This window comes from Colias eurytheme, chromosome 2, assembly GCF_061535395.1.
Source record: "Colias eurytheme isolate Ceu_HAF_F1 chromosome 2, ilColEury1 Martin Lab GWU primary, whole genome shotgun sequence".
Classification (NCBI taxonomy): Eukaryota; Metazoa; Arthropoda; class Insecta; order Lepidoptera; family Pieridae; genus Colias; species Colias eurytheme.
Window position 1 is genome coordinate 13,249,969 of NC_142981.1, and position 27,936 is coordinate 13,277,904.

General features: G+C 34.3%; 1 protein-coding gene across 2 annotated transcripts; it reads right to left on the bottom strand.

The window, feature by feature from the left end:
* Positions 1–615: 615 nt before the first annotated feature.
* On the bottom strand, positions 616–23,860 carry LOC149910802 (neuroligin-2-like). Of its 2 annotated transcripts, none has more exons than XM_090116832.1 (14): positions 23,761–23,860; positions 20,052–20,244; positions 18,327–18,445; positions 17,727–17,876; positions 16,018–16,212; positions 15,302–15,437; positions 14,667–14,918; positions 13,608–13,869; positions 12,649–12,892; positions 12,176–12,313; positions 6,558–6,747; positions 3,108–3,235; positions 1,671–1,744; positions 616–797 (listed from the first exon to the last, which is right to left on the bottom strand). In XM_090116832.1, exons 1-14 carry the CDS (start codon positions 23,858–23,860, stop codon positions 705–707), a joined length of 2,274 nt encoding a protein of 757 aa, XP_089972958.1. In that variant the 3' UTR covers positions 616–704. The 2 variants fall into 2 exon arrangements, with proteins under 2 accessions (XP_089972958.1, XP_089972966.1); XM_090116840.1 differs by having other exon boundaries at positions 616–802.
* Positions 23,861–27,936: the final 4,076 nt, after the last annotated feature.

Sequence of the window (27,936 nt, forward strand, 5' to 3'; positions counted from 1 at the left end):
TATCTTCACAAGCGATCGTAATTACTTAGTTCTCGTTTACATTGTCACAAAGGATATTTCATGCTAAACCTCTGAGTAATATTCGTATCATAAACACGTCATCAAAAGCTGTATTTCTAGAAATTTTGTCGTCTACATCATCAAATATAACGGATTTAAAACGTGATTAATTATTTAATCGAGCGAAAATGATAAATAATAAACACGCTTTTCACTTGCGACTTACAATTCTAATGATAAACAATTAATATTTGTGTCGAGTTATTAATATTTCAAATTGCCTCAATACACTACCCTCGTTTGATTCTTATTTTCAAGGAAACAATGTTTTGTTACATCACTAAAGGAAAATGTTCTATAAGTTAAACATTCTTAAATTATTTTTATTATATACCTTTTATTACTTTGTTACCAACAGATTCCAAATAAAATACACCTGCAAACATTGCAACATTCACACAATAGGTCATTTTATTTTAAAATCCACCACAATGTTCAATAAGTCACGATACAAAAGTATTTTTGTATTATTTTTTTACATTTCAGCACTCACAATGTTTGACACAATTCAGTTTTTGCACCATTCTTTATAACACAATAATATCACTACAGCTTCCAATAGTACATATTATTTCACACACTAAACACTTAATTGTTCTCGTACTTGTTTATAACCCGACTTATTTCAAAAGTCTTCAAATAATTTAAAACTCGTCTACACTGAGATCTCCTGTATTTGGACGCGCTTTTTTGGAGGCGCGGCGCTGCTCGCTCTCTCCTTTAATTCTAACTCGCTGCTGCGCTGTGGAAGTCGATTATATGTTAATTATAGTCATAAATATTCAAAGAATTCAATAATTATTAAAAGTCAGAAAGAGATAGCAGTCTTTCAAACTACCAATGTGGAAGTAAGACGTCAGACAATTTGAATCGATCATTTCTTGGCATGGTTTGTAATAGAACTTCAATCTAATTTATTCATATTTACACGCTCAATTTACTGGCAAAATGTGTAAGATACGGCTTTATAACATACATCTACATTCGCAAATATTTAATTTGAATTACAAGATTGTTGACGTTTTTGTAAATGTTTACACAATTAATAACACGGTATTTTAGAAGTTTGATTGTTACATTACATTATTACATAGGCTCTATTTTTGTGTATCATTATAAATTATAATGTTAAAACAATATACACATATAAATGCGTTCCAAGATTAATGTCTTTAAAGCATGTACAAGAAAATGCAATACAAGCATGAACATCGCAAGGCATACATGGCATTCATCGCAAAATGAGCGGGAGCGAGTGCCTCGTCATCGGAGCCCATCAGACCATAATGTGAGCGTTTTGCTCGCATCAATCACGCTGCATTTTATTCGAGCCATCGATATTACGTCTCTATTTGCTTACTCCGATTCATGATGCATTGTTACGCGCCATTTCTGCTCAGTGATGGTTATTGTTGGCTCGTGTATGTTGAAGGAACGCTTGGAGCGTTACGTGTTTGCAGGAGTTACAAGAGGGTCCATGGTATATTAGGAACGTACTACATATAATATTCTTTCTCGCTAATATAGTATAAGATCGTCTATTGTGTTCTCCTTGTACAGATTTTATATTTCCATAAGATCTGAAACAAAGTACAAGTGAACATTTCTACCTTAAGCGTGCTCTTGCGCGGCGAGGTGACGGTGTCGCTGGCCGCACCCACACCCGACCGGCTTGAACTGCTCCCTAGGGAACAATGAATGAAGTAATTAATGAAACACTCTTTGGTAACATCCCATATCTTACATTTTATAATATGGGTATGTATATATAATAAGCCACTCGGCCTAGCTCTAGCCGGGTTAGGTATAGGGGGAAATATAACATAATATTATGCTACACATGAATAGTATAGCGGTGTGGTGATAAACTTTCGAAATAGATTGTCTTTTTGGAGAAACTTTGGTTCAATGAAATAAACAAAGAGTACTTTTTTCTATATAATTTTAGTATATATATATACTTACTTTAATAATGTATCTTTACATTTTAAATCGAAACAAGCTTTAGAAAATAATTTAAAGGTATTCTCGTTCTGTTGATTAAAGAGAATATTTCGTTTGTGTGTGTAAGTTTACTTTGAATAAAGTTTGCCTGGAGAGGTAATATATTAAATTGATATGTTTTATTAATGATACACTTAAATAAATGAACTTAAAACGGTGATACTGTGGTTTAATGATCATAGTCCGGGATACATCGCCCATTTTTGAAAGTGATTACTATCAAGCTAATTTTTCGTGAGTAGCTTTATTTTGATGAGATGCCCAATAATTTCATGTACAAAACTCTCGATTGTGGTAGCTACCAGAGGAAACAAGGATAAAATATTTTGATTTGATGGTTCTCAAATATTAATTACTAACTGAATGTTTTTTTTGTTCAATCTCAAGATAATTATCTAAATTTTATTATTCGAAAAAATATTTGTCCTACAAAATCTATGGTTTGATCAAAGAGTCCCCCTGTCCAATGTGTATCGATAACGTAGTCATCATAAATGATTACTAACCAGCTGATTTTTTTATTTTCACTTATTTAATACTTATATAATTGAACAGACATATTGTCCTACAAATTGCGTAATAAATATTTGAGGACCGTCAAATCAAAAATTTTTATCCTTGTTTCCTCTGTTAGCTACCACAATCGAGAGTTTCGTACATGAAATTATTGGGCATCTCATCAAAATAAAGCTACTCACGAAAAATTAGCTTGATAGTAATCACTTGCAAAAATGGGCGATGTATCCCGGACTATCACGTCTATATTGGTTAATCGGGTTTCGAAGTTTCAATCCATTTTGGCGCTACTTTTTTAACACTAATATAAATAGTTATATTCGAAACGAAAACTGTATAAAATAGAAAATCATATTAACAGTAGCAATAGCCAATGAGTATCAAACTATAGAAATTACTAACCTAACCTAACAATTCTTGTACATAAATACTGTTGATAAATATAACTATAAAACAGGCAAAAACCGATTACAATTTTTAAAAGCAAAGAAAGTTACCCAAACTGTTTTTTTTAATTGTTTTATTACCATCTCGCCTCGGCCTCCGATTGGCGCGCCGCTTCCCGCGCTGCAGGTAGATTCCCGCGAAAACCAGCAGGTTGAGGGCCAGCAGGAAACAACCAGCCCCCACGGTCACACCCAGCGCTACTGTGTAGCTGTAACAAAAGTAGCGATTGTTTATGCTCTCCTAGTACTCTAGAATGATATCGATATTTATAAAATGTCAAATTCTTTAACCAAGTTGAAAAAACCTTAAAAGAAGTCTTTTTTCAACCTTTATTGGCTGCAAACAGCAACAATGCTCAGAAAAGGACAATCGATAAAATAAAATAAATATAAATCACATCTGAATCCGCAACGGAACATAGCGCACGGAGCTCTACATACTGAAGTGTATTAGCGGCCATCGTAGAAGGAAACACACGTCAAAATAACATTTTTTATTAATTAATTAATAAATTTTTAATTTAGGGAAATTCAAACGCTAGAAATTTTTCTATTCTTTAAAAATAAAAAATGATAAAATTCTCTTAATATTAAGCCCTTATTACTTCAACACGATATTGTCTATTTACATAATTTCCAACACACCTCAAGTTATTTAGCAAAATCGTCCGTATTTTAATTCTCAGCGAGGAATATTATTTACGGGGAATCCTTTTGAAATATGACGCCATTACCTCGTCGGCGCGCGTCCAGTTAATTCTGTCCCGGTACGCCATCATTTAACATTATCAAGTGAAGCCAGTCAGCCAGCCGACTTGAGAAATGGATCATTCATGAGCCACCGTCATGAGTCTTTGAGGAAATATTGTATGAATCATATCTGCTATTAGAGAATGTCGTTTATACTTACTGAGTGCTCTACCTGATACTATTGAGCTATTAATAAAGGCTTATAAGGAAATGAAAAAGAAATGTTCAATAAGTTTGAATAATTATTTAATGAATTATAAAAATATAAAACTGGACATTACGGTTATGTAATATAATAAAATAGATAATTATCGTAATAAACAAAACGTATTTCTCTGTACATATTTAATATAACTTTTTGTCATCTTACTCGTGGATATTGTAAAGCAACTATTTATTTTTCAAACAATACATTGTATTATGTCACCTATTAACTTCATATATGACAAGAAGATCAACGTTATTAAAAAAAATACTTTGTACTTTGCAGTCCCTCAAATGGTCTGCTTTATAAGTCATGCTCTTAGGTAATGCTACTTATAAAACGAAAGCTATTCCCATAAGGATGTAATAGCCGATTAAATGCGATTGCAATGAACAGGTAAACACATTAGATGAATTACAGGCAGCAGATCCGTCTTGTAAAGCCAGCGATATGGACGTATATTTTTGCCAGCCCTGTTTGCTTCCGCATTGAACGTTGCAAATGTTTACGGGGAACTTTTATAGGAATAGGGCTGCCATTCGAGTGTATTTGTGAGATTTTTCCTACTTAATAAGCGCTTACTAGAGTCCGATTACTATTATAATATTATATGCAGGTTTGAGAGGGTATATGTATAGATTTTGGTAAGGATCATTTTTTTTTATAAGATTAATTCAAAATTAAAACATATTACAAGTAAGGCCGTCAATAAAATTTTATTTTAGCTAATTTAAAAATTTATTTGGTGTTTGTGAATAAAAAATGTCTGCACAAACATAAATTTTTATAAAAAGCTATTTCATTCAAAGTTGAAACTAAAAACAGTTTTGAGAAAATATCACTACAATGTTACACGGCGAACGTTTTATCGTGACTTCATACAATATTAATAAAATTGAGGCAGTAAAAGTTTCAAAGTTACCAAGTCCTGAATATTTATCGCTTGCAAGCGGATATATAAAACTACGAGAGGCAGCCCTAGCAAACCTTTTTGGTAAATATGTTTCGTACGGGCAAACTTCTGTTATCTTGAAATTGCGAACTTGCTGTGTGACTCTATGAGAGTTTTTGTTAAAGAGGCAAGTATAATCCAATGTAACGGAATATAGAAGATGCTCAAACTATTTTCCTCCTTAAATAACGGAGCCCATTTACTTTATTATATTACAGCTCCTGTCCCTGTATTGTGATAGATAATTTTTGTGATAACACGAAGTTATGTTTCGTGTTTTGGGGAAAGAGATAGGCGTAAGGCTGGCTAGATACTTTGTTATTTGTTTTAATGAGCTCCTTTAATTGTTACAGCAATATGGTTAATAATAATATTATTTTTATATACCTAACATAATAATCGTGTCGGTCAACATACCTCTTAATTTGCAATCGTTTCTTTTAACTTGGGTTGACCCATCAAATGTTAGTTTCGAACGTTAAGAACATTCATTATGAAAGACGAACACCGTAAAGTTTTATAGTTTGGGACTTGTCGCTTAATCATTCTCCTCCAAACAACAAAGCAAATACCAATGTTAGCAATGTTGTTGAAAGCCAAAATTTTACAGCAAAGTACTATAAAAGTGAGGTATTGTTTGATTTTAAAACTTTCGCAATTACCCACCACGGTTGGACAAAACTCCGACCTGGCTAAAACAATACCTTTATTAATGGTCAAAGTTTCGTTGTATTTGCAACTACAAGTGCTATTTTTCAGTTTTAATCGGGACTTATTATAATTCCCTGATATAAAAACATGTGACGCTCGACAAAATAAATCGCACCAGTTTTATATAACTAGGTATTCAGTTCATTAAGGTATAAAAATTTCAGACAGCATTTCCAAATTATCGAAATAAAATTCCAGCAAGAATTAATAAATTAATAAATTATTAAAATCTTTGCGGAATGTTTGATCTCGAATATACCAGGAAATAATCGAGGCTAATGAAAATAAGTCTGTAGGAATTATTTTGTAAGCACTTCGTGATAAGTATTTTCGCAGCAAAAACGCTTCGGAAAATTAAACGGGTAATGAATGTAATACGAGCGAAGTTTTAACCAGATCGTAGGATAAGATGGTCTCAATTATAGCTTTTTATCGAAGTTATATTGTATAGAAAAAACTTATTACTCTCATGAGTTTAAGTTTGTCTTTTTAAATTTATGTTTTAAAGTACCTATTTAAGTTATATTACGAATTTTAGTCGTGTTGATATGTAAGGGTATTTCCTCCACGTATCGTGAAGATATCGTACAGGTTTATATTAAAATTTAAATTGTTTCGTCACTATTAGCAGTCTTATTAATTTGCCATGAAGTTCATAGCAATATTAATTATCAATTCCTTCCTTAAATAACAATCTATCCTACAAATAAAATCAATAGCTAGTAAATAAAGAAACATATCGAGGGCGTTTTGATCTAAAAATATATCATTCCTTGAATACTAAATATTTTCATGAAAATCGAAGATATCTTTGATCAAAGCCATAAACGACAACTGTCAGATACACAATTTACATCCCAAAAAATACACTAGAGAAAAAATAAATACACGATTATTACTTTTCTTAGCTTACCTATAGTACTGTGTGTCCAGTGTGAGCGAATCCTCCTTGGGTGAGGGTCTCGGCGGGGGGAGGGCGGCGAGCGCGGGCCGCGCGGAGGGAGAGGGGGAGCACTCCTCCGAATCGCTGTCTTCCTCCTCCTCGCTGCTGTCTTCGTCGTCCACGGTTGATGCGGTCGTGTACATCTCGGGAAATATGTCACCTAGGGTGTGAAATATGGTACTTTCTTGAATACTGCCACAATGTGAAAGTCCTACCAACTTTCAAGTCACATATTTAGGTTGAATAGTTTTTCGTAAAAAAAAATTCGCGATAAATGTTAAAACATCGCAAAAATTGAATAGACATTTCTGGCACAAATAACCTACCAAAATATTATGTAACAAAGAAAAACAAACAATGCAAGAAACATACTCCGTTATAATTCACTCCGTACGCATCTTTCACGGCAATGGCTCTTAACATGCGGAACGAATTACGTTCAGGCATTTCCTGTGCTTTCCGAAATAAAGTTTAAAAGATTTATATGATTGTCGGCAGGTACGCGCCAGTATTTTCTGATCTATGACGTCACTAGCTACGATTTACTGCTGCAATTTGTCTGACTTTATTGTCTCGTGTTTTTCGGTTGGCTTCTAGGAAAGTCGATTGGCAATATTACGTCTTTGACTCTGTTCGTTCATTTGTGAGAAAGAAAATTTAGTACAGAAATTATAGGGAAGGAAATTGGCACACAAACAGATTATACATGGCCTACTTCCGCTGTATTTTAAGTAAATAATTTTCAACTTCTTACATCCTCTTCCTGTTTGTTGTTGTAGATGTACAGGTTGCTTAAAACAGCGCATAGTAAATTTCTTTTGGTTGTTTCAGCCGTTTAGTAAATTTATTTAGTAGACAAATATTTGAGTGATAGCTTTAAATTTATAAGTAGCATTACAAAGAACGAGGAACACTTTATGTAAACTCATTGTTATATCAAACAGCGAGTACATTACCTAACCTGCACGAGCCATTTCACAAACAAGCGCACTAAGCTCGCAGGATCCTCGCTTTAATCCGCGAGCGCCTCAAGCGATTGAAGCGCTGCAGAATTTCAAAGCCAGTTTCAGCTCGCTAACTCAAAGCGCTAACAGAAGCACTTTCATGTTAGCATTTGTACAAATATTCTTTTTATATCTGGAGGGGATTGCCGGAAAGGTGCACGTGAAATGAAGATATCAAACTTACGTATTTACGTTTCAGTGAGTACAGCTTCAACGGTCTAATTAACTGAGAAATTTAATTTCATAATATAGGTACGCAAAAATAGAGAATTATTTTCAGATGGAGAATAGAAAGTATTGCTTATATAGACGAACTCTAGCATTATTTTAAGCCCGACATAACTATGTCAGATAGTAATATGTCTATATAATACAGCCTATCAAGGTTAATAATATTAATACATAGAGAATATTAAATACATAGTTCAAATACGCTCCGCATAAACACATAATAAGGAATCCATTAAGGTGCTAATAAAACTAAATTGGACTCTCAAACAGATATTAGCAAACCAAACTAGCTTCCCTTAATTTCCGTTATGAATGAGGTCAGCCCGGCCCGAAGGGAAGGTATGAATGACCGGGAATTTATAACCTGAGAGCTTGAAATATCATTACCTCTGAATAGAAGCCCAGTCTTGGATAGAAGTTCTTCATTTTTATGAAAATAGAACCTTTCTAGGTGAAGTAAGTTAGTGCTCGGTTTTTAGATCAAGAGCACCTTTTAAACTGATCCATAAATAGAAATCCAACAGTAATTTATGGATCAGTATTAGTGAATATTGTGCGTGTTTGTTGATTCGACATATTCGCGGTTTTCTGTTAACTTGTACAAAATAAGCTCCGAAATTGCCATTGACTACAAGTTTTTACTCTCTGGGCAGAGCTATACCTACATAAAGAAATATTGAAAATATATAGGTAATTAATTTTATTTATAATTCAAGGAGATATACTTAAGTATTTCTAAACAGTTTTAATCGAGCCTGTCCTACGCAGATGATATTATAAATATTTGAAATTATTCCAGTCTATTAATAATTTCGTTATCAATTCAAAGTCAAAGTCTGCAGGATGGCAGGAGCTTGGCATTTAATTTATCTAGACCATTGTAGTATTAAACATAAATAATTTTAGAAGAGAAGTTAAAATATTTTAATACAATATTGACTATTTAGTCGATATATTTTTGGGAGTTCTACTGATGTTTAATTTTCTGAAATTATATAGAGTTGATTGAATGAAATAAAATCGAAAAGAGGCTTTCTACCCAATTTTATTTATAGATTTTACAAACTCCTATTCCTATAAAATGTCTTCAAAAATTCTTAATTAAAAACGGCATAATCCCTTTTAATCATTCCCAAGTTATTTCAAACATTTACGAAACAAACATTTGAGATGGAGCGCCTTCCAGCATCACCAGACGAGTCACGTAACAATTAAGGGCGCCTTTGTTGTTGGCACACTTAGCTTGAAAGGAAAGGAAAACAAAAGTGTGGATCTAGCCCAAACTGTTCTTCACCTCCAAGTGAATCCCGGACAATAGAGGTCCTGGGAACACTAGCATTGTCCTACAATTTGGCGATTTATCAGCTGAGCGCTTCCTCCCTTCCGTGACCGTAATACGTACTAAATTTCAGCCTGCTTTTCGGCGTTTTATGAAATTATGTTTTAAACTAAACTTGTTTATGGATACAAGGTATTGATACAATAACTATTAATAATTAATGTATTAATTCGTTTTTGAGTTAGGAAGAAGAATGTTACACAGAAAATTAATAGTGTTCAATTTTCATACTATTTTTGAAGAGTCTTTTCATCGAGTAGTTCCAATATTTTCAATTCCAACTGTAAAATCATGAAATCAAAGTGAACGTGTATTTTGCACAAACTTTTGATGTTAAATGTAGAGCTTGATCCCGTTCAAAAAATAAAGAACATTTTCCAATTACAGAATTCAATACGTAGGTAATGAATATGAATTTGGTTCTTCGACAAGTATTTGTTGGAAAACAAAGCACCTTTGAACCTTACAAACGTTACAGCTATACAAAGAATAAAAGAAAAATAGCGCGTACAACAACAAGAATCTCATTAGACCTAGAAAAGCAATAGATAGCCAATTTATTATATTACTTGGACAGCAAATACGGTGATTGTCATAAATTTCAGACAATGCTTACATCGGGGAACAAACATGTCCCCGGCCAGCCAGCCCAGCCTGTACCAACACAATTTGATCTTAAATCATTAATATTAGCGGATTAGTTTCCACGTATTGGGTTACTCCCTGTAATGGACATTGAATTCATAAATATCTTGCAATGTTACTTAGAATGGAACATTTTGTTGATGACTTTCCTCGTCTTTTGTGTTGCTACCATTTCATATAACAGAACGAAAACTATTTATGAACTAGAAAAAACGTTTTTATTTTTGAAAATACGTCTACGTTCACTCTTCGTGATAACAGTAGGGATCTCTTGTTACAGTATTATTGCTAAGATTGTTGCCTTTTCTTTCAATAGGTGATAACTGGAGGCACAAAAGTTTAACGCACATTCCCGAAGCTCCATCAGACAGATTACGGATGCTCAAATTACAAGATAGCCTGTTGATAAGTCTGATAAGAAAAAAGTAACCAATTGACAAGTGTCTATAAAACATTAATTTCTAGAAATAATAAATTCTAAAGCCCATTCAGTTCCAGTAAACGGTCATGACTACAGACCATCGCGCCTAAAATAATATATTTGTAACTGCGACGTTCAAAGAAATTTAATTAAAAAGTTTTAAAGCATACATTCGGTAATTTTCCTTTATATGAATAGAAGTGACGCCAAGTCGCCGAGTTTGGCAGCGAGCGGAATATTTTCAAAGAGCAGTTAATAATGGGGTCTCACGGAAATCACAGCGGAGCTGACTCCACATCAATTACTTACGTCTTTTGCATGTCATTGTTAAATGTTTCTCTTGATATACACAAAAGATTTTTCTGTATTTTTTGAAGTGAAAACTTCTTTAGCTACGCCGAGGAATTTTCGGTGCTTAATTCACGGGTTTGCGTCATAAAGTGACAAGTCATCTAATGACTCTGCTCACTTTGAATTTTTATTTTACTCTTGTGTCCTTATACCCCTTAAATATGTCTAAAGTTTTAGATTTTGAAGTGAAACTTCTTTGTCGGGGTTGGAAAAAAATTAAGTGTAACATTTTTTCGTTACGCGTGACATTTTTCCGTTACGCGCCATCTTTTTTTATCCCTACCACGAGTAGAGACAATTTAACTATTTTATAGTAGTAGAAACGGCACATAAAATAGTTCTCTGCATTCGGGTCACCGGTCTTTACATAAACAAAAAGTGTCATCAAATATTTAAAACGAAAACTATATTATTACTGCGTTCCGTCGAAATATTCCAAACACTGCACATCCGAGGTTGCCATGAATGCGTCAACGTTTCAATACCTCCGGATTTCATAAAAATTGTGCATCTGAAAAACGATTTTCGAAGCATTTTTATTTCGTATAAACGAAACAACGGGAAAGCTTCTAGGCCGCCATTACGAGCCCAAATCTCCCTCTGCGGGGAAATTCCCCCATTTTATAAGTTTCCGGCATGAGACGGACTATCGCCTAATTGCTCGCTCATCACATTTCAGCCATTAAATTTTGCGCCTATTTAATTTGGGCGTTGTCAACTTTATGGACTCGTTTTAGCCTTGCGTAAAACGTCTATGGATTTTACTCTGTCGTTAAATACGCTATGGAATACAAATGCCCATTTAATGTAAACATTTGTTAGTTAATGTTCACGTACCGGTATAATCACACCATTAAGCTTCTTAAGATATCGCTATTAGTATTATCCTATATCATAATATTATAATGTGTGGCAAACTTGGTTACCCGTATCTAATCCCTATTATACTGATAATATATTCTGGGTTTAAATGTGCTCTTAGTAGCATATTTAAAATTATTTATTTGTTTGTATAAAGAGCGTGAAATGTAATATCAATCTGGTAAATACACTAATCTAGATCATCTAGACATAGTTAAAACAAAAATAAGTGAGATTTAAATTCACTGGGTATAATCGATTAAGCAATCAAATTTCGTAATAATCTGCCCCATTAATTTAATTAAAACACAACATTTATAGCCGTAGCGAGGTGATTACAAGACTTTCTTTTTACTTTTTTCTTTGTTTTGTATTAAAAGCCTTTATATTTTACAAAAAGTCCAAAAAATATTTTATTAATTGTATTAGAAATAATTGTGCAGAAAACAGTATAGAAAGTCTTAAAAATATTGCCTTGGAGGATATTATATGCTTTCACATTCTTCATGACTTACCTTTGCCTACGGTTATACAAACACATTTTAAAGATTTATTGTAAAAGTTATTGTGATAGTGTATGTATATTGTATATGTACGTGTGAAGAATGTTTAATGTTTATCTTATATTATATCCTCGGAAATAGTTTGACCGATTTTAATGTAAATTTTAGTGTCTATAGACTTGTCATTTGAATAAGTATCCGGCAACATTATCCGGATCATCTAGTATACTTACCAGCGAACATATCCGGGTGCGTGGATCGGAACTGGTGGTGCGCGGACGGTGCGCCGGCGCGGTGCAGCTGCGGCACAAGCTGCAGCCACACCGACATCTTGTGTCCGCGGTAGTGGCTCTTCACTCGGACCTTTGTGCCTGTACAATACATCATCATCATCGTAATCATTGTCAACACCAGCAGCATCACCACCATCATCGTAATAAGAATTATTATGATCACCATTACCTCCACAATCAACAGAATCATCAGCATTACCTTCACCATCATCAACATTATTACAATTACCGCAAACATAATTATAAACACCATCATCACCTTTTTCATGATCATCATTATCAATACCATCACCTTAATTATTATCACCTTCATAATAATCATAACCATATACATTGAGGTATTTAATGACCATCTTCTTAACAGCTAATCAAGGTATTACTCTAGGTATTTTATAATTCCATATATAACTCACCTATACTTAAATACTGTTGCGTATTCAGTTCATATCTTGGCCAGTTAACGCTGGCCTCATGATGATGATCATCAACCTTCGGCGAGAGGTCACCAGTTTTGGCGAATGCTGCTAGAAGCGCCACAGTGGACTCCGCAACTGCTATATCTCCTCGAGAATAGTTCTTTGGGGCAAATGACGAGCCCCCGACTAGGGGTAGACCTAGGAAGTAGGGCAGCGTATCGCTAGTAACGCTGCCCAATCGCTAGAACAAAAATAATAATGTTGACTCTTCATTATGAAGGTGTTCAATGATGAATAAATTATTAAACATCAATGAGGTTGAAAATGAATAGCTTATTTTATTTCGAAAGCCAAATTTTATGTCATTAAAAATAACTCAAAGAATATTAATATACTTAATACTATATTATAATCTACGGCATAATACAAAAAATATTAAAAACGTGAGGAAATTTGTTTTGAAGATAAATATCGAATTCATATTTTAGGCAAATGAGGAAAAGATGAGGGAAATTCGAGGCTGTAAACAATTCCAGGTAAAATGGAGGCGAATATTGTTTTATGATTTTACAGGAGTTATTTATTCAAATTACTCCTGTCAGTTTCGTTTTTCTTTTATCTATTATGTCTATATTATACCATAATTTGTTTGTCTTTAATGTACAGATGGAACACAGAGATTACATTAGTCGCTTATTTGCTTGACAACAGAAGGAGCCAATTATTTATAATAATATGTATTTACAAATAATCTTTGAAGATGTTTATGGAACTATATCTTGGTCTATTTTCAAAAAATTGTGTGACGAATTTCCACTACAGAAATAAAACAATTCCGCCACTTAATATACAATTCTTTATAATCTGGGTTACAGTTTCGTGAAAAAATAATGTTGTGATACAATCTCATTCCAAATAACCTTTGCTTTCAATATATCATCATGTTGCAGCGTTACCTGCGGCCAGTCGGCGTCGCGGCTCTGGTGCGCGAGGTGCGCGAAGTGCGTGCGGGCGCCGCGGCGCGCGTGCAGCTGCACCAGGCGCAGCGCGGGCGCGGCGGCCGCGGCGTCGCTGAGCGCCTCCAGCGTGGCGTCGCGGATGTTGATCGGGTGCTGGATCGGCTTCTCCCAGTCCGTGTACTCGTTGCGCACGGCCGCGAAGATCTCGTTGCGGTGGTAGCGGTACACGTTGCGGACGAACGTGCGCAGGATGCGGTTCCTGATTCATGGACAATGTTTAGTGAATCTATTGAAAACAAAACTGTATAGCTCTTCAGCGAAATGTCCGTGTGATTTTGTTCAGTGTCTGAATGCAATTTCTTATCGAGATACATCAACTAAACCAATTAGAGCACTAACAACTTATATTTTGTCTGCTGCGGATTTTTTGTCTATTATAATTAATCAATATTTTTTCTTTATAATATTAACATGCACTATATCTATGTTACTCGCCTTAACTTTTATATTATCATAATATTATCTATTTATAATCTTTTGTATCATTTCTCCGGGATTCTTATTGAAAAAATTACAAAGACCAGGAAAGCACGATCCATCTCAATGTGGTTTTGATAATATTTTTCTTGTTATGAAACTATTATCACGACAAACATTCAACAACATAACAGTATTTATTCGACATTAATTAGTTTTATTATCTAAGACAATTTTATAATAATAGTACACGTGCTCCAATTTTTCCACAAAATATTCGTTCCCATCGATAATTGCGAGTTCGTATTATGTTTATTTTTACGTTTTTTATGTTTTTTTTTACAAATATCCAATAATTTCAAGGATGATATTATCATCTTTTACGTTCCATGAATTTTTGTAAATCTCAAGATAATGTTTATACAGGTACAATCCTAAAATTATTATGTTGTTTGTGATTTAACAAAAAAAAAACCATGATTTATCTACTACAAACATAACAAAAAACTCTTCATAGGTGTTTAGTTTAAGTTGAGTTTGTTGTTTTTCAGATTAAAATATCAATAAATAATAACTGACCTATAATCCTCTTCAAAGCCATGTCGTATATCATCTTCACTGAAGTACTGGTAGCTCTCAGTAGTGGTAACCACCACTGCCAGGGCACAGGCGAGGAAAGTTTCACTCGCATGGAGTGCCCTGGTGGCGGTCTGGTTGGGAATGTCCTTGCTCGTGGGGACCGTGGGGGCCCATCCAGCTAGGAACCGAGCCGTGGGGGCTTCTACCGCGAGGAGAGCGGACAGCGGCCGGCTCTTTATGCATGCTGTCAGCCTGGTAGAAGAACTTGGTAAGTTTGAAGTTGTTTTAATATCCCAAATTATCAATGTTTCCAATAGATAAAATTATCGAAATAAGTATACGATTTCTTTCACATTCTAATGGTGATAAATTATAATATTCCAAACTATTCGACATTTTTCTAAAGATTTCCAAGCCGTTGCAGAAACACGTGAGTGCACTTATTTCGCTTCCTAATAAATGTAAAACTTAATCGTTTAGAAACGACGTAACAAAATTTTAACGTCTACTGAGTTAACAATTTCATCAAAGTAATAATTTTATCTAGATACCACAGCACAATATCGGCTCTATATCAAGAAGTCCTATGAAATCAAAATATCCCAAATTATCAACATTATTAAGTATATCCTTACCAATGATCATCATCGGTCTTATCCCTAGAGCACCGCAGCGCCTGCGCTGTGTGGTCACGCGCTAACGCCGCGTCCGGCGCGAGCGCAGACGGGCTTAGTGCCGACCCACTTAGCAATAACACGCGGGATACTAAACCTAAGACCATACAGTTCTATAAATATACAGCTCTTATAAAAGACGACTCATAACATTGGAAACAATAAAAAAAAACAGTCTGTCTCGTAATTGTACGCATATGTATGTACGTGTTATTTGTACGCATGTATGGAGCATATTATTGTTCGGAAAATATTGTAATTATAAAATGGTGCTTTATATAATGAATTGGCCTCATTAACGAATGATTAAAAAATGCAAAGTTCTCATTTAAAACGATGAATCTGGATCTTCTTATTGATATTTTCTGAACCTGAATTTTTTCCTCATTATTTGGTCATTGAACTACATAAAGCAGCTTTTTCAGTCAGAACTCTTTTGTAAAATTTAATAACGAAGCTCTCAATTATTAGTTTATTTATATAATCGTGTTTATTATTTCAACTCATATTGATGGTAGGTACTCGATAAATATTATTTTGAACTAAAACATGTTACATGCGTTGATAAATAATTTACAAGCAACATGTACATAATAATTTTTGCCTACTAATAATACATATACATGATACAATAATATTAATGCTATATTATTGTATCATGTACGTATAATAGTTACCTTTGATAGTCGGCAACATGACGACAGTGTTGACCAGCGCGGCGCCAGCAGCATGGCCCACGAGCGTGACCCTCTTGGGGTCTCCCCCGAAGGCGGCTATGTTAGTCCGTATCCATGACAACGCGGCCACTACGTCCAGAACCGCCGCGCCACCTGCGGCCGTCACCTCGTCGTCCCCACCACTTGTTAAAAAACCTGAACAGTAATTTTATAACTAATCAGCTGCTTCGTGCGATGTCACCCCCGTGGCTTCACCTGTTGGTCGTAGCGTGGTATAGCTTATAACCTTCCTCGATAAATGGGCTAACACCGAAAGAATTTTTCAAATCGGGCCATTAGTTCTCGAGATTAGCGCGTTCAAACAAACAAACTCTTCAGCTTTATAATATTAGTATACCTAGATTAATTAAAAACTATACTTATTTAAAAAAATATCAAATAATTGGCAAAAAATGTTGTAACTTGTATATTTATCCTTCAAGTTTCCTATAATTGTTTATTGTACCATTCCATTCAACAATTCAATATTTACTATTAATTTTTCAAGAAATGCAATACAGAATTGAAACGATAAGACGACGAGGTTCTTAAATTTATCCTTGAAGATGAATAACTAATTATAAGCTACACCGATCCCAAGAAATCCCAGTTATTTTATATTTCATAAAACAACTACCGAAGGTTTCAAAAACACAGTCTTTGCTCAGTGAAGCTCTCCACAAAAATGATTAGATTTGCGCCTGATCTGAATAATCCTTTAAGGATAATATTTGGTTGAACAACTTCGTGTCCGTTATCTTTTGAGGAAGATTTGTGAGGTTTTACTTTGGCAACATTTTTGTAAAGTTTGTGTTCACTTTGAGAACTTCTCGGCTTAATTTTTAAGATAATTTTGACATAGTTATCTAGAATTCTCATTCGCTTCGTTTCGTTTTTTTATATGATAAAGTACAAACTAACATAACTCTCTAAAATTCAATATCTAGAGATTCAGAGCATTGAAATGCTTTTTAAATAAGATTATATATTTTTTTCTTCATCAAAAATTTCTCATTTCTCAAGTTTAGAAATGAACATTAATTGATAACACCACCTGTACCTATAAAACAAAATGTGATAAACTTACTGGAATGTTAAAAAAATCTATCAATTTTAATCAAAAGTAATTGTAGAGCGGAAATGACTTCGCACAAATGGAAAAAATAACTATTGAAAATTTAAATTGATTGATGGTGTACATTACGTGTGTTTGAAATTTAAGACCGACCGCTCCATCATCCCAAATTAATGAAAAAGGCGGGATAACGCCTACCATTTTAATACTTTTATGAGACCGCGGTATTCAATTTAAATTTGGTGATAAACCGGCTTTTGATGATTGTTATTTGGATACGTGTTGATCGTTTGAGCTTTATTTTTATGACAAAAAACTCGATCGAAAATTATTATTTTATACCTACCTACTTAACTCTATTTGTCCCTAGTCTATAGGGAAGTAAAGCTACATTTTGATATCTGCAGCATCAGCAGTCGCCTACAGCATTATCTTTACTTTACTTAACATTACTAAATTCAATTTTACTAATGAACCAATAACAAATGAAATGAAAACCTCAAAACGAACAGGTGTTACAAAAGTTTGAAAAACACGTAATTTTTCTAACAATGCGACTCACACCACGGATAATGTATACTAGCACTCGGCTCACCCAGTAAGCCTATCCTATAGTTGAGGGTGATGACGAGCAGGTGCGCGCGCGCGGCCAGCACGGCGCCGTCGAGCGCGTTGCCCGAGCCCCACGCGTGCGACGCGCCCGCCCACACCACCACTGCGTATGGCGCTTCTACGCCACGCGCGCCTGAACAGTGGAGTTAGTTACAAGCCAATCGATGGAAGCATTGGTACAGGTCATAATGTTCTTTCAGATAGTAATTCTGCGTATATTAAAAAAAGAAACAAGAATATTGATTCGAGCGCTAATTATGCATAGTGGGAAATTTTTATATTAGTAAGTGATGATATTGGATAAGAATTAATTTCGTAATTGAAATTAATGTGTAATGAAAAAAAAACTACTTACTACTTACTACACTATTTTAATACGTAAAGTATAAAAGTGTTAAAATATAATATTGTAGCATTCCTAATTTTTTTATCCTGATTATAACTTAACAACATTAACCACTGCCTACGGTCAATAAAATATTTTTTTTATTTACTTCAGAGAACAATGTAGTTAATACTATCAACTATCTTCACGTCCATTATAATTGATTTAACATTACTCGTGTTTACATAGAGTACTTACCGCTACCGGGAACATAAATATTGAGGAACAGGCAATCTTCGCTCTGGTTGGCGAGCAGGGGGACGCTGGCCCGCAGCTCGTTGTACACTCCCAGCGGCATCCTCGACAGCGCTGCACTCCTGGTATTATTTATTGTGCTGTTACACTTTATTAGCATTATACAATGTTTCCCGCAAAAGGAAAATGTGGGATAGAAACTTGAGTAAAAGCAAGTAATTAAATGGTTTTATCATGTTCTAGCTGTGCACTGTGGTTTTACCCGCGGTGCTCAGCTCCTGTTGGTCTTAGCGTGATGATATAGCATTCCTCGATACTATCTGCTATCTGGCTATCTGACACCGAAACAATTTTTCAAATCGGACTAGTAGTTACTGAGATTAGTGCGTTCAAACAAACAAACAAACTCTTCAGCTTTATAATATAGATTTATTGCAAAACCGGGTCAAGCATAGTCACTCGCACGGAATTATTATTATTGGTTAAGATTTTGTTGTTTCTATTCCAAGTCCACAACCACAAGAGACAGCTATAAGATCTATAGATATTCAAAAGCTTGCTCGTGTAATGTGTTCGTAATGTGGGATTTAATTACTATCTAATAGTTACGTTCAATTAAACACCTGCTTGCCTGATTACAAATAAAGAATGAATAGCGGTAAAGTCTTTTAAATTTGTTTTTGTTTGATGACAATGACATTCTTTATACTACTGTAGTTTAAGTGAACGGTTTCGCGGGTAAAAAGCTAGATACACAATATAAAAGCTGTATGTGTATAAATTGTTAAAAACCTGTCAGATATTTTGTTTTATAAACATTGCTAAAATTTCAGGAAAACGAAAAACAACATGTTTTGTTTAATTTGCCACCTCCTGTCATCCACAAATATTACGACCACAGAATTACGACGTATTGAAAGGTAAATGGAAATTTTGTCAGAATCAATTTTTATTTTTGGAATACTTTTGGGCATGATTTCGCAACTCGCCATTTTTCGTGACATGAACAGAAGGATAGTACATTATTGCTTATTTTTTTTTTTCGTTTGATTTGTACAGGTTCATCGTTTGTACTAGTTGACCAATTCAGTTGTCTTTAACAGTTTTGAGTTGTCATAAGATCTTTTTTTTACATAGTTGATGTAATCATAGTACGCAGCAGATCAATAATTAAATACAACGAATTAATATATTGCACGCCTCATAAGCGAAGCGTTGATGTGGGTACTACTGTCACTTCGCGCAAAACATCTGATTTTTCAAACTTAAAATGTCTTTATGTATCATACATTGCACTTGTAAGATAATACATACACACACATATTAAGAAAAAACACTATTTTTAACATTCATGATATTTTTGATGTCATTTTTGTTATTTAAACTAGTTAAAAACAGTTTAAAAAAGTACTGTCTTGGACGTCCGTGTGTCTGTATGTGCGGAGGATTTTCTTGTTAACACGATAGCGACCGAAATACTTTACTAATCGAGTCTTTTTTCTCTTACGCTTGAGTATGCTCAGGAATAGAACCCTTTCATTTTTCAGGGTCTAATTCGATCTGGTTTAATTGTTATTAAATAAACAAAAATAATAATTAATAAATAATTATTAAAAAAAAATTATGAGGCGTGCACTTTTGGATTTTCCAAACTATTTTTTTTTATAATTACGGGCTACTTATACCTACAACATCTTGAAAAGTAACAGCATACATAATTATACTAACTTGTTCGTTATATCGGGGTAGGTCTGCGGGCACACAGGCGCGAAGGTGTCCGCCAGGCGGGTGCCGGGCCAGGCGTGCGGCGGCGGCGGCGGGCCCAGGCGGCTCGGGGCCCCCGCGTACGGGACCCCGCGGAACACCTCCACGGGCTCCAGCCGGCGGGACGCGGGCTCCACTATGATGCCTCTGATCGCTCCTGTGTACATGATACATGTACTTTCGTATATAAGCTGTTAAATCAATTTGTTACTGTGTTAAAAATTGCATCACTTTTACGTTTTTATCTTGATCTTTTGTTCAGAAATTGTGGTCATATTGTATTACAGAAAAAAGTGTAATACAATATGACTTATGACCTATGACCTGACAATATGAACTTGAATACAATATGAGTTAATGTAAAGTTCGTAATAACTTTACATTTCCTTATTCCTTTCTTGAATCGTGAGAAATGAAAGAGATTATCTGACTTTCCAGTACTTAATTGACGACGACAGACTTGATCTTAGAAGAAATGTTGTTAATACCAAGCATCGACAAGTTCCTTTTTAAAGTTTCAACAGAATTATTCATAAAAAAAATATTTGATTAAGTTTTAGCTTACCTTTTATTTTGTTGTTTACTTTCGATACATTTCGCGAACGAATCGGAATTCAATATAGCGGGAATTTTATTATTATATCGAATACCTCGAATAATTTCATCGTTATTAGGTTAAGATATTATAAAGCTTTGCGCTCTCTTATTGATCTGTTATTTTTCGTTCGAATAGTATAATATATCCATATAATAATAATATGATACAAGACTGCCTTTAAGACAGTCGATTTGAACTAATGTGTGAGTATCAATTGGGTTACAGTACTACGTATGTACTGACTATTTTCTAATACATATTAGGTATCTAGTATACCTATTATTTTCGTGTTCATTTCGTAACTTCGCATTTGCCATTTGTTTTGAAATAATTCGTGTGTATACTGTATAATTATTATCTATCTATATACATAAAAATGAAACCCGTTTTGCGTTGTCTCGGCATCACGCGTGAACGGGTAGACCGATTTTGATAATTATTTTTTTATTATATTCCTTGAAGTACGAGGATGGTTCTTATGTAGAGAAAACTTAAATAATATGTACCACGGGCGGAGCCGGCTAGGCTAGGCGGCCCGCTAGTTATAGATATCCATGAAATGTCAGATATATTTTATAAATATCTTAGCCTCGGATCGTATTTATGGTATTATAATAAAAAACAAAACACACGCAGAATGATCACGATCTACATTTTATACTGTAATAATAATTCATAATGACCGCAAAATACATATTAAAATATCGTTTCACAGCAAACTATATTAAACTAGAAAACATTTCAAACAAAAAGTTTCTGCAGCTTTTATTAAAATGATTCCCATCCTACACAAGCTGCAACACAAAATTAAAAATGTCATAAAATTTCACTTGGTACATTGTCACGGCACCCCCGGGGACGTCTGTCCGCCAAATACTTTCATTGTGTTGAATAATAACCACTGTTGTAAAAGCAAGTTCATATTATCACAATGGTAGGTACTAGGATTTGTGCGAATATTTACATTATTAAGTTTTTGTTGAATATTAGAGACCTACACCTATGACATTATGTACCTAATATTGTGATATGAAAGTTATTTTTTATTCATTTGATTGTGAAATTTACTGGTGGGATACATATTTTTGTACTAGATAGCGTCACTCGCAAATATTATCGAGTTAAATCTGTTACATATTTGTAGTCGTAGTATTCTAATTAAAAAGAACATTTCTTATACGCGACGTGTACCTTATCCTAAAGCATTATCCATACTAATTTAAATACCGAAATTCTTCTTTGAGTTTCAACAAAGCAATACAAATAACCAATTACGCTACCGCAGCAATCTCGGCAATTATTAATTCGATGGTCCCTTTAATACAAAATGGAATGACGCCATTTGCCCGTGTTGTCCGTATCCTGGTCTGGAGATGATTGGATTGTTCCGGGATCACACCGGAATTACACTTATCCTGGTATCATGTAGGGTTGCCGAAACTTATAATTAATTCATGGAACTGTTTAGTTTTAAATTAAATTTGCGCGGGGCATATTGAAAGTTAGTTACCTGTTACAAAACAGATAGTGATACTCCTTTCAAAATATATTCAGCCATACTCTATCGATATTAAGAATTTAAATTGGAAATTTGAAACTTACACATTTTTTATTGAAAGAACAAGACTATCAGACTTTCCAGAACAAAAGTTTTGGACGGTTTCGGCGCGAGAGGACTCTCCCCGGGGGCTTATTAGTTGTTATTGATCAATTATTATTATTAAAGAGCTATTACTGGTATTATTGATGAGAGCTATCTATCCAGCATTGAAAAAGCGATACCTCTACAATTTTCAAAAGTGATTTCAGCGACCAAAATTTGTTTAAACAAACCTGTAAGTTTCGTAGGTGGTAGCCCTACACAAAACACTCTGTGGCGATCATCAAACCTCTCTGATTGTATTATATGCGGATCATTTCAGCCCGAGCAAGGTTTGTATGAATTATTTATTAGGTATGAGGTCTTAAATCGCTGGAATTTTCAATTGAATTCGAGCTATTTTAACTAGCGCCTTGCATAGTTCTCATGGCAGGATAACTTAAATTTACAGATAAGAATCTGTAGGCGTTTTCGAGGTACGATTATTAAATAGGGCTGAAATTATTGAATATTTTATGTAGATTTCCTAGAGAACTCTACTGCTGTCAGATAAACTTTAAAATTCTTTATAATAAGACGAACCATTCAAGAAGTTCTTAAGAAAATTAACATTCATGACAATTAAAATTAATTTTTCCTTGCTGCTTTAAAAGTTAATACCATTGTTTGTCATTGTTTTTTAACAAATTTTTAATTCATTAGCTAGAATGAATTTTGTTTATCATAATTTTTTACTGGTTAATGATTATGTTGATTTTTGTAGAACTTATTGTAGAATTTATAACTAACCTACTTTCAAGTAAGTCTAATTCTATCGACTGTTTTGGTAAAGGTATCACATTTATATGGAAGTCAGTATAGTCCATAAATTATTTAATTCATTTAGGAAGAGAAAACAAGAGAAGTATTTAATCCTGACGAATTGCGGACAACGTGGCGCCTCTGGTAATAGTTCGGTTAACGCGAGAAAATAAAATATGAATACCTAGACCGCATCCTAGAAATGTGACTGTATTTTTAACATTTTACCGACTGAATTTAATGTTAATTTGTGTTATTAAACGTTTTTTACTTTCTCCTGGTGCTGAATGCTATAGTTGGAAATATTTTCATTTAACTTGAGTTATTTCTTTTTCATTGGTGAAATGAGATGCGATTCTTTTTCTAAAAATTGTGGGTATAATTATTATGAGAAGTTCTTATATTAATATTTCTGCTCGTGATCTCGTGAAAGTAAAATAAAATAAATAAAAATTTGTCAAAGTACACGCGTTTAGGGTTCTGACGTTGTAATCTTGAGTCTCTCAACGCCGCGCTTTTGTTTATACTATGAAATTTTTCATCTCCATACTCCACAGTCGCGCAGCTGCTGAACTGCTAAGTCACCCAAATGTGAAGGCGAGCTTACGCTGCGATTGCTGGATCACACATACGCAAACATGAAAGCACACGCGCTCACACACACACACACTGACCGGCATGCGTGTGCACGATGCGCGAGCTGTACCGCGGGCCGGCGGCCGCCAGCACTGCCAGGGCCAGCGTCGCGCACCACGCCCACCACGCGCACTCCATGCGCCATCACGCGGTGGTTAGCTGCAACAATACATATAAATACGTTAATAATTATCGTAATTTTTAATCTAGTCATCTTGACCTGAAGCACATGAGGACGAACAAAAATGAATTCATTCTTCGATTTAGGTTTAACTAAGACCACTTTGACTTTGCAAAGTCTTGAACGCAATAAAAATAAACATAACAACGCTATCCAATATCAACATAATATCTGATATCACACATTCCCGCGGCCGCGATCACTACACCACGAAACCAGACCAGATACAAACGCATTCCAGCCCAAATTGTAACCGTATTCAAGCCAGTATCGCCAAAATTTCTCTTCTGAAGCGTACACACATCGCGGCTAGAAATATCCCAATAAATCCTCGTGTGTTCGAATGTCAGAGGCAGCTCGTTCAATTATTACGAACTGGACGAGCCAGGTTAATCTAGACGGATTATAATTACTGTGAATGATCCAATAACGGCCACTCGATGTTATTGCAACTGTAAATGGTTGGAATCTTCATTTTTATACAAATATGGTTGTATGTTGGCTGTGTCAATTTGCTCTATATTTTACCATCGCTATCTTCATGGATTTGTGTGTGTATTCTCAATAAATACCATTGTTTTTAATGACATTGTTTTATTTTATATCATTTAATGCCTTCTAATATTATAAAAGCTCTCCTGTGCAAAAACTGCTTTCCAAACCAGAGTATTACAGTTCAAAAGTACTTGTAAAAATGATTTTGAAAAAGAAACGAAAGTGACCTTTCCGTCTGTTAAGCTTGCACGCCTAAACAATTGAACTTTTTTAATGAATGTTTGTCTAGACCTGACCTTACTTAAATAATTGACCTTGTCGAATTGGCATGAGAACAAAAACTCGAAATAAGAGTAATAGATGGAAATTAATATTCAGGAACCTACCCGCAATATAACATGAAGTCTATTCAAGCGAAGTAAAGAAACCTATAGTCTGTAGTATAATATGTTTATTAAAGATAATCTTTACTTGTAAATATTTTCGCTCAATATTTGGAGGCTCGAGTCAAGCTCCGAGCTCCACACACGCCTTCAGCCCGGTATAAGCCACGCTGAGCTGTTATCATCCAAATCCCCGATTGAGTTGTTAAGGCACTTCTATTTTCACACATTTTCGTGAAAAAATGTTATCTACAAAACTCGAATAAATATGTGGAATATATAGAATTCAAATGCGAATAATGTTACAATAGTAAGTTCGTACTTTCTAGCACCAAAGATTCAATTCCAGCGGTGGACAATGAATGATGATGATATGTATTAGTAACAAAACATTTATTAAAAAAGGTTCGACTCTCTTCTTTTGTGTCCGTACTAATAAGTAAATACATGTAATTTACAATAAGTCCCTGATGGAAAATAAATTATTTTTATTTATGTATTTACTCGCGTTTACAACAAAAATTTTCCACTATTACATTATCAGAAATTCCCTCTATTTCGGAAACTAAAACAACACTCTTAACTATGGAGAGGCGAGCTCATGAGAGGCTGCGTGTGACGCGAGGAGACCATTACTCTTAGCTCTCAGCGAGTGACGCACGATTACGGAACTAGTTTAGGATAAGACCCCTATGTCATGCTTGTTTAGCCACTCTGTTCCTACTTTTTAAAGTAACAATGAGATAAGAGCTATTTCAGCTACCAGGTAGATAACAAAATATTTGTTTGAATTATGTTATAGAGCATATTGAATACTATAAAAGTACTAAATAAAACAAATTCAACTCATTTTAATTTAGATTTTTCGGAATTCTTTAAAAAAATGCTTACGAAGAGCACATTTTTTTCTTCATCAAAGCTCATTCAAAGAACTTATTGCGATCATCTGGTAAGATGACGAACTCTTTCCTTTCTACACCAAATTGATAAGTTTCTTGCAGAACTTCTATCAACTTAGTTCCTCCATTATGATTAATTATTCTTTCATTTACCAGCTTTGTAGGAACATTAACTATCGTTGATGTTGAGATTCCACCTTTGACAGTAATGAAAATAAATATGAGGTTATTTCTGGCATGGGAGCAAAATATAGAGACAAATGAATTGCTATAAAAACATAAATGCAAATGTGCTCTTTATAATTCTGTAAATTCCTAAAGTTCACAATGCAGTATGAAATGTTAGTTCAAAAATAGTTTTCCTCAAAATATTATTCAAATAGTATAACGTCCACTTTAGCAAATAGTAAAACAAGTTCTTGTAGTAATAAAATAATGGAACATTTCATACTCGGAAAACAAATAGCCACTTTATTTGAGCAGCTGGAAATCTTGGAAATTAGAAACATTTGTGGGGTATTATGACTAATTTATTAAAGCTCCTCCTTTGAATATTTGAATATTCTTATTATAATTATGAATTTTGTATTTTTTCACATAGGCTGCGCAGTATTTTGAAAGATGCCTCACTAGATTGCAAAATCTATCCAATCATTAAGTTTTGTAATTTCATCATGGAACAAAAGCCTATCAAATTTGATAAAACTAAAAATAAAGTAAAATAAATCATTTCATTGATTACAGTATCACGTTTGATTACCGTCTTGTTCATCACATTTGAGAATTGTGTTTAACAATTTCAAAGCAATTTCAGAAATGATTAACATAATATGTTGATAGTAAAGTGTACACTTTACTATCAACCGACTACCGAGGCTAATCGTAAACTGTAATCACTGATAGACCAATTCACACACAAATTGGACAATTACAACAAAAGAAAGGCATTAAAGTAAAGCTTGCGATGTTATTACTTGTTCGTGCTTCGAATATTTGCCTCAAGGTGACCCCTTAGATCATCCTGCCGAATTTAGTGGTCTCAAGGACGACCCGCATTACAGTATTCAAAGATCCCGTCACATGCACGCCTCTTATCAAGATTACACCGAGACAGCTTGTAGTTATATAGTCAATACGAATGTGCGAGATCAAATGAAATTATTCGATAGTATGAGTTATTTTTGAATGGAACTTTTTTATACAATTATAACGAAACACATTTAACAGAATTGGTATATAAATATGAACTTTGTGGTAATATAAAGTGGGAATATAAACTTTGCGTTATAATAATTATTCATCATCACAACTCACAAAAATTATCAAACATCATCACTACATATTATAAAACAACTAGCGACCCGCCCCGGCTTCGCACGGGTGCAATGCTGATACTAAATACACTACAGAAAAGCTGTGAACGTTGTATATAAAAACATAGCGGCCCGCTCCGGCCTCGCACGGGTATAAAATATATAGCCGGGCGGCCGGCCGGTACCGCCGCAAACGCTACGTCCCGCAATTTTTAAATCTGTAATATCTTCGAAAATATTCACTTAAATCATACGGTGTAAAGGGTCATATATTAAATGAACAATGTATTCAAGGTATTTAATTGGTTTAGGATAAATGCTGTATTGGTTAAAATCGCATCGAAATTTAGCCATTATTTGTCGTAAAAAGTAAATGACAAAAAAAAGTTATTGTGGGTTATCCATATGAGATAGACATATACCATCGCGGACTTTTCTGTAGACCTTTTCAATGTGTATAATACTTAGTACATTATTTTCATAAAACTCGTAGGATTCAGCCTGCGTTTGCAATGTAAGCGGAAAAAATGTAATTTTTTACGACATCACATTAAAAACCTCAAAAATAACAGTACTTCTCCACTATTTAATGGATGTTATTATACATATAAACCTTCCTCTTGAATCACTCTATCTACTTAAAAAAAACCGCATCAAAATCCGTTGCGTAGTTTCAAAGATTTAAGCGTACAAAGGGACATAGGGACATAGGGACATGGAAAGCGACTTTGTTTTATACTATGTAGTGATAGTGAAGTCGCTTTCTCTGTCCCTATGTCCCTATGTATGATTAAATCTTTAAAACTACGCAACGGATTTTGATGCGGTTTTCTTTAATAGATAGAGTAATTCAAGAGGAAGGTTTTAGTATATAATTTATTATGTTTTAGACAAAGCGGGCGAAGCCGCGCGCGGAAAGCTAGTATTGAATAAATTTTAAAAA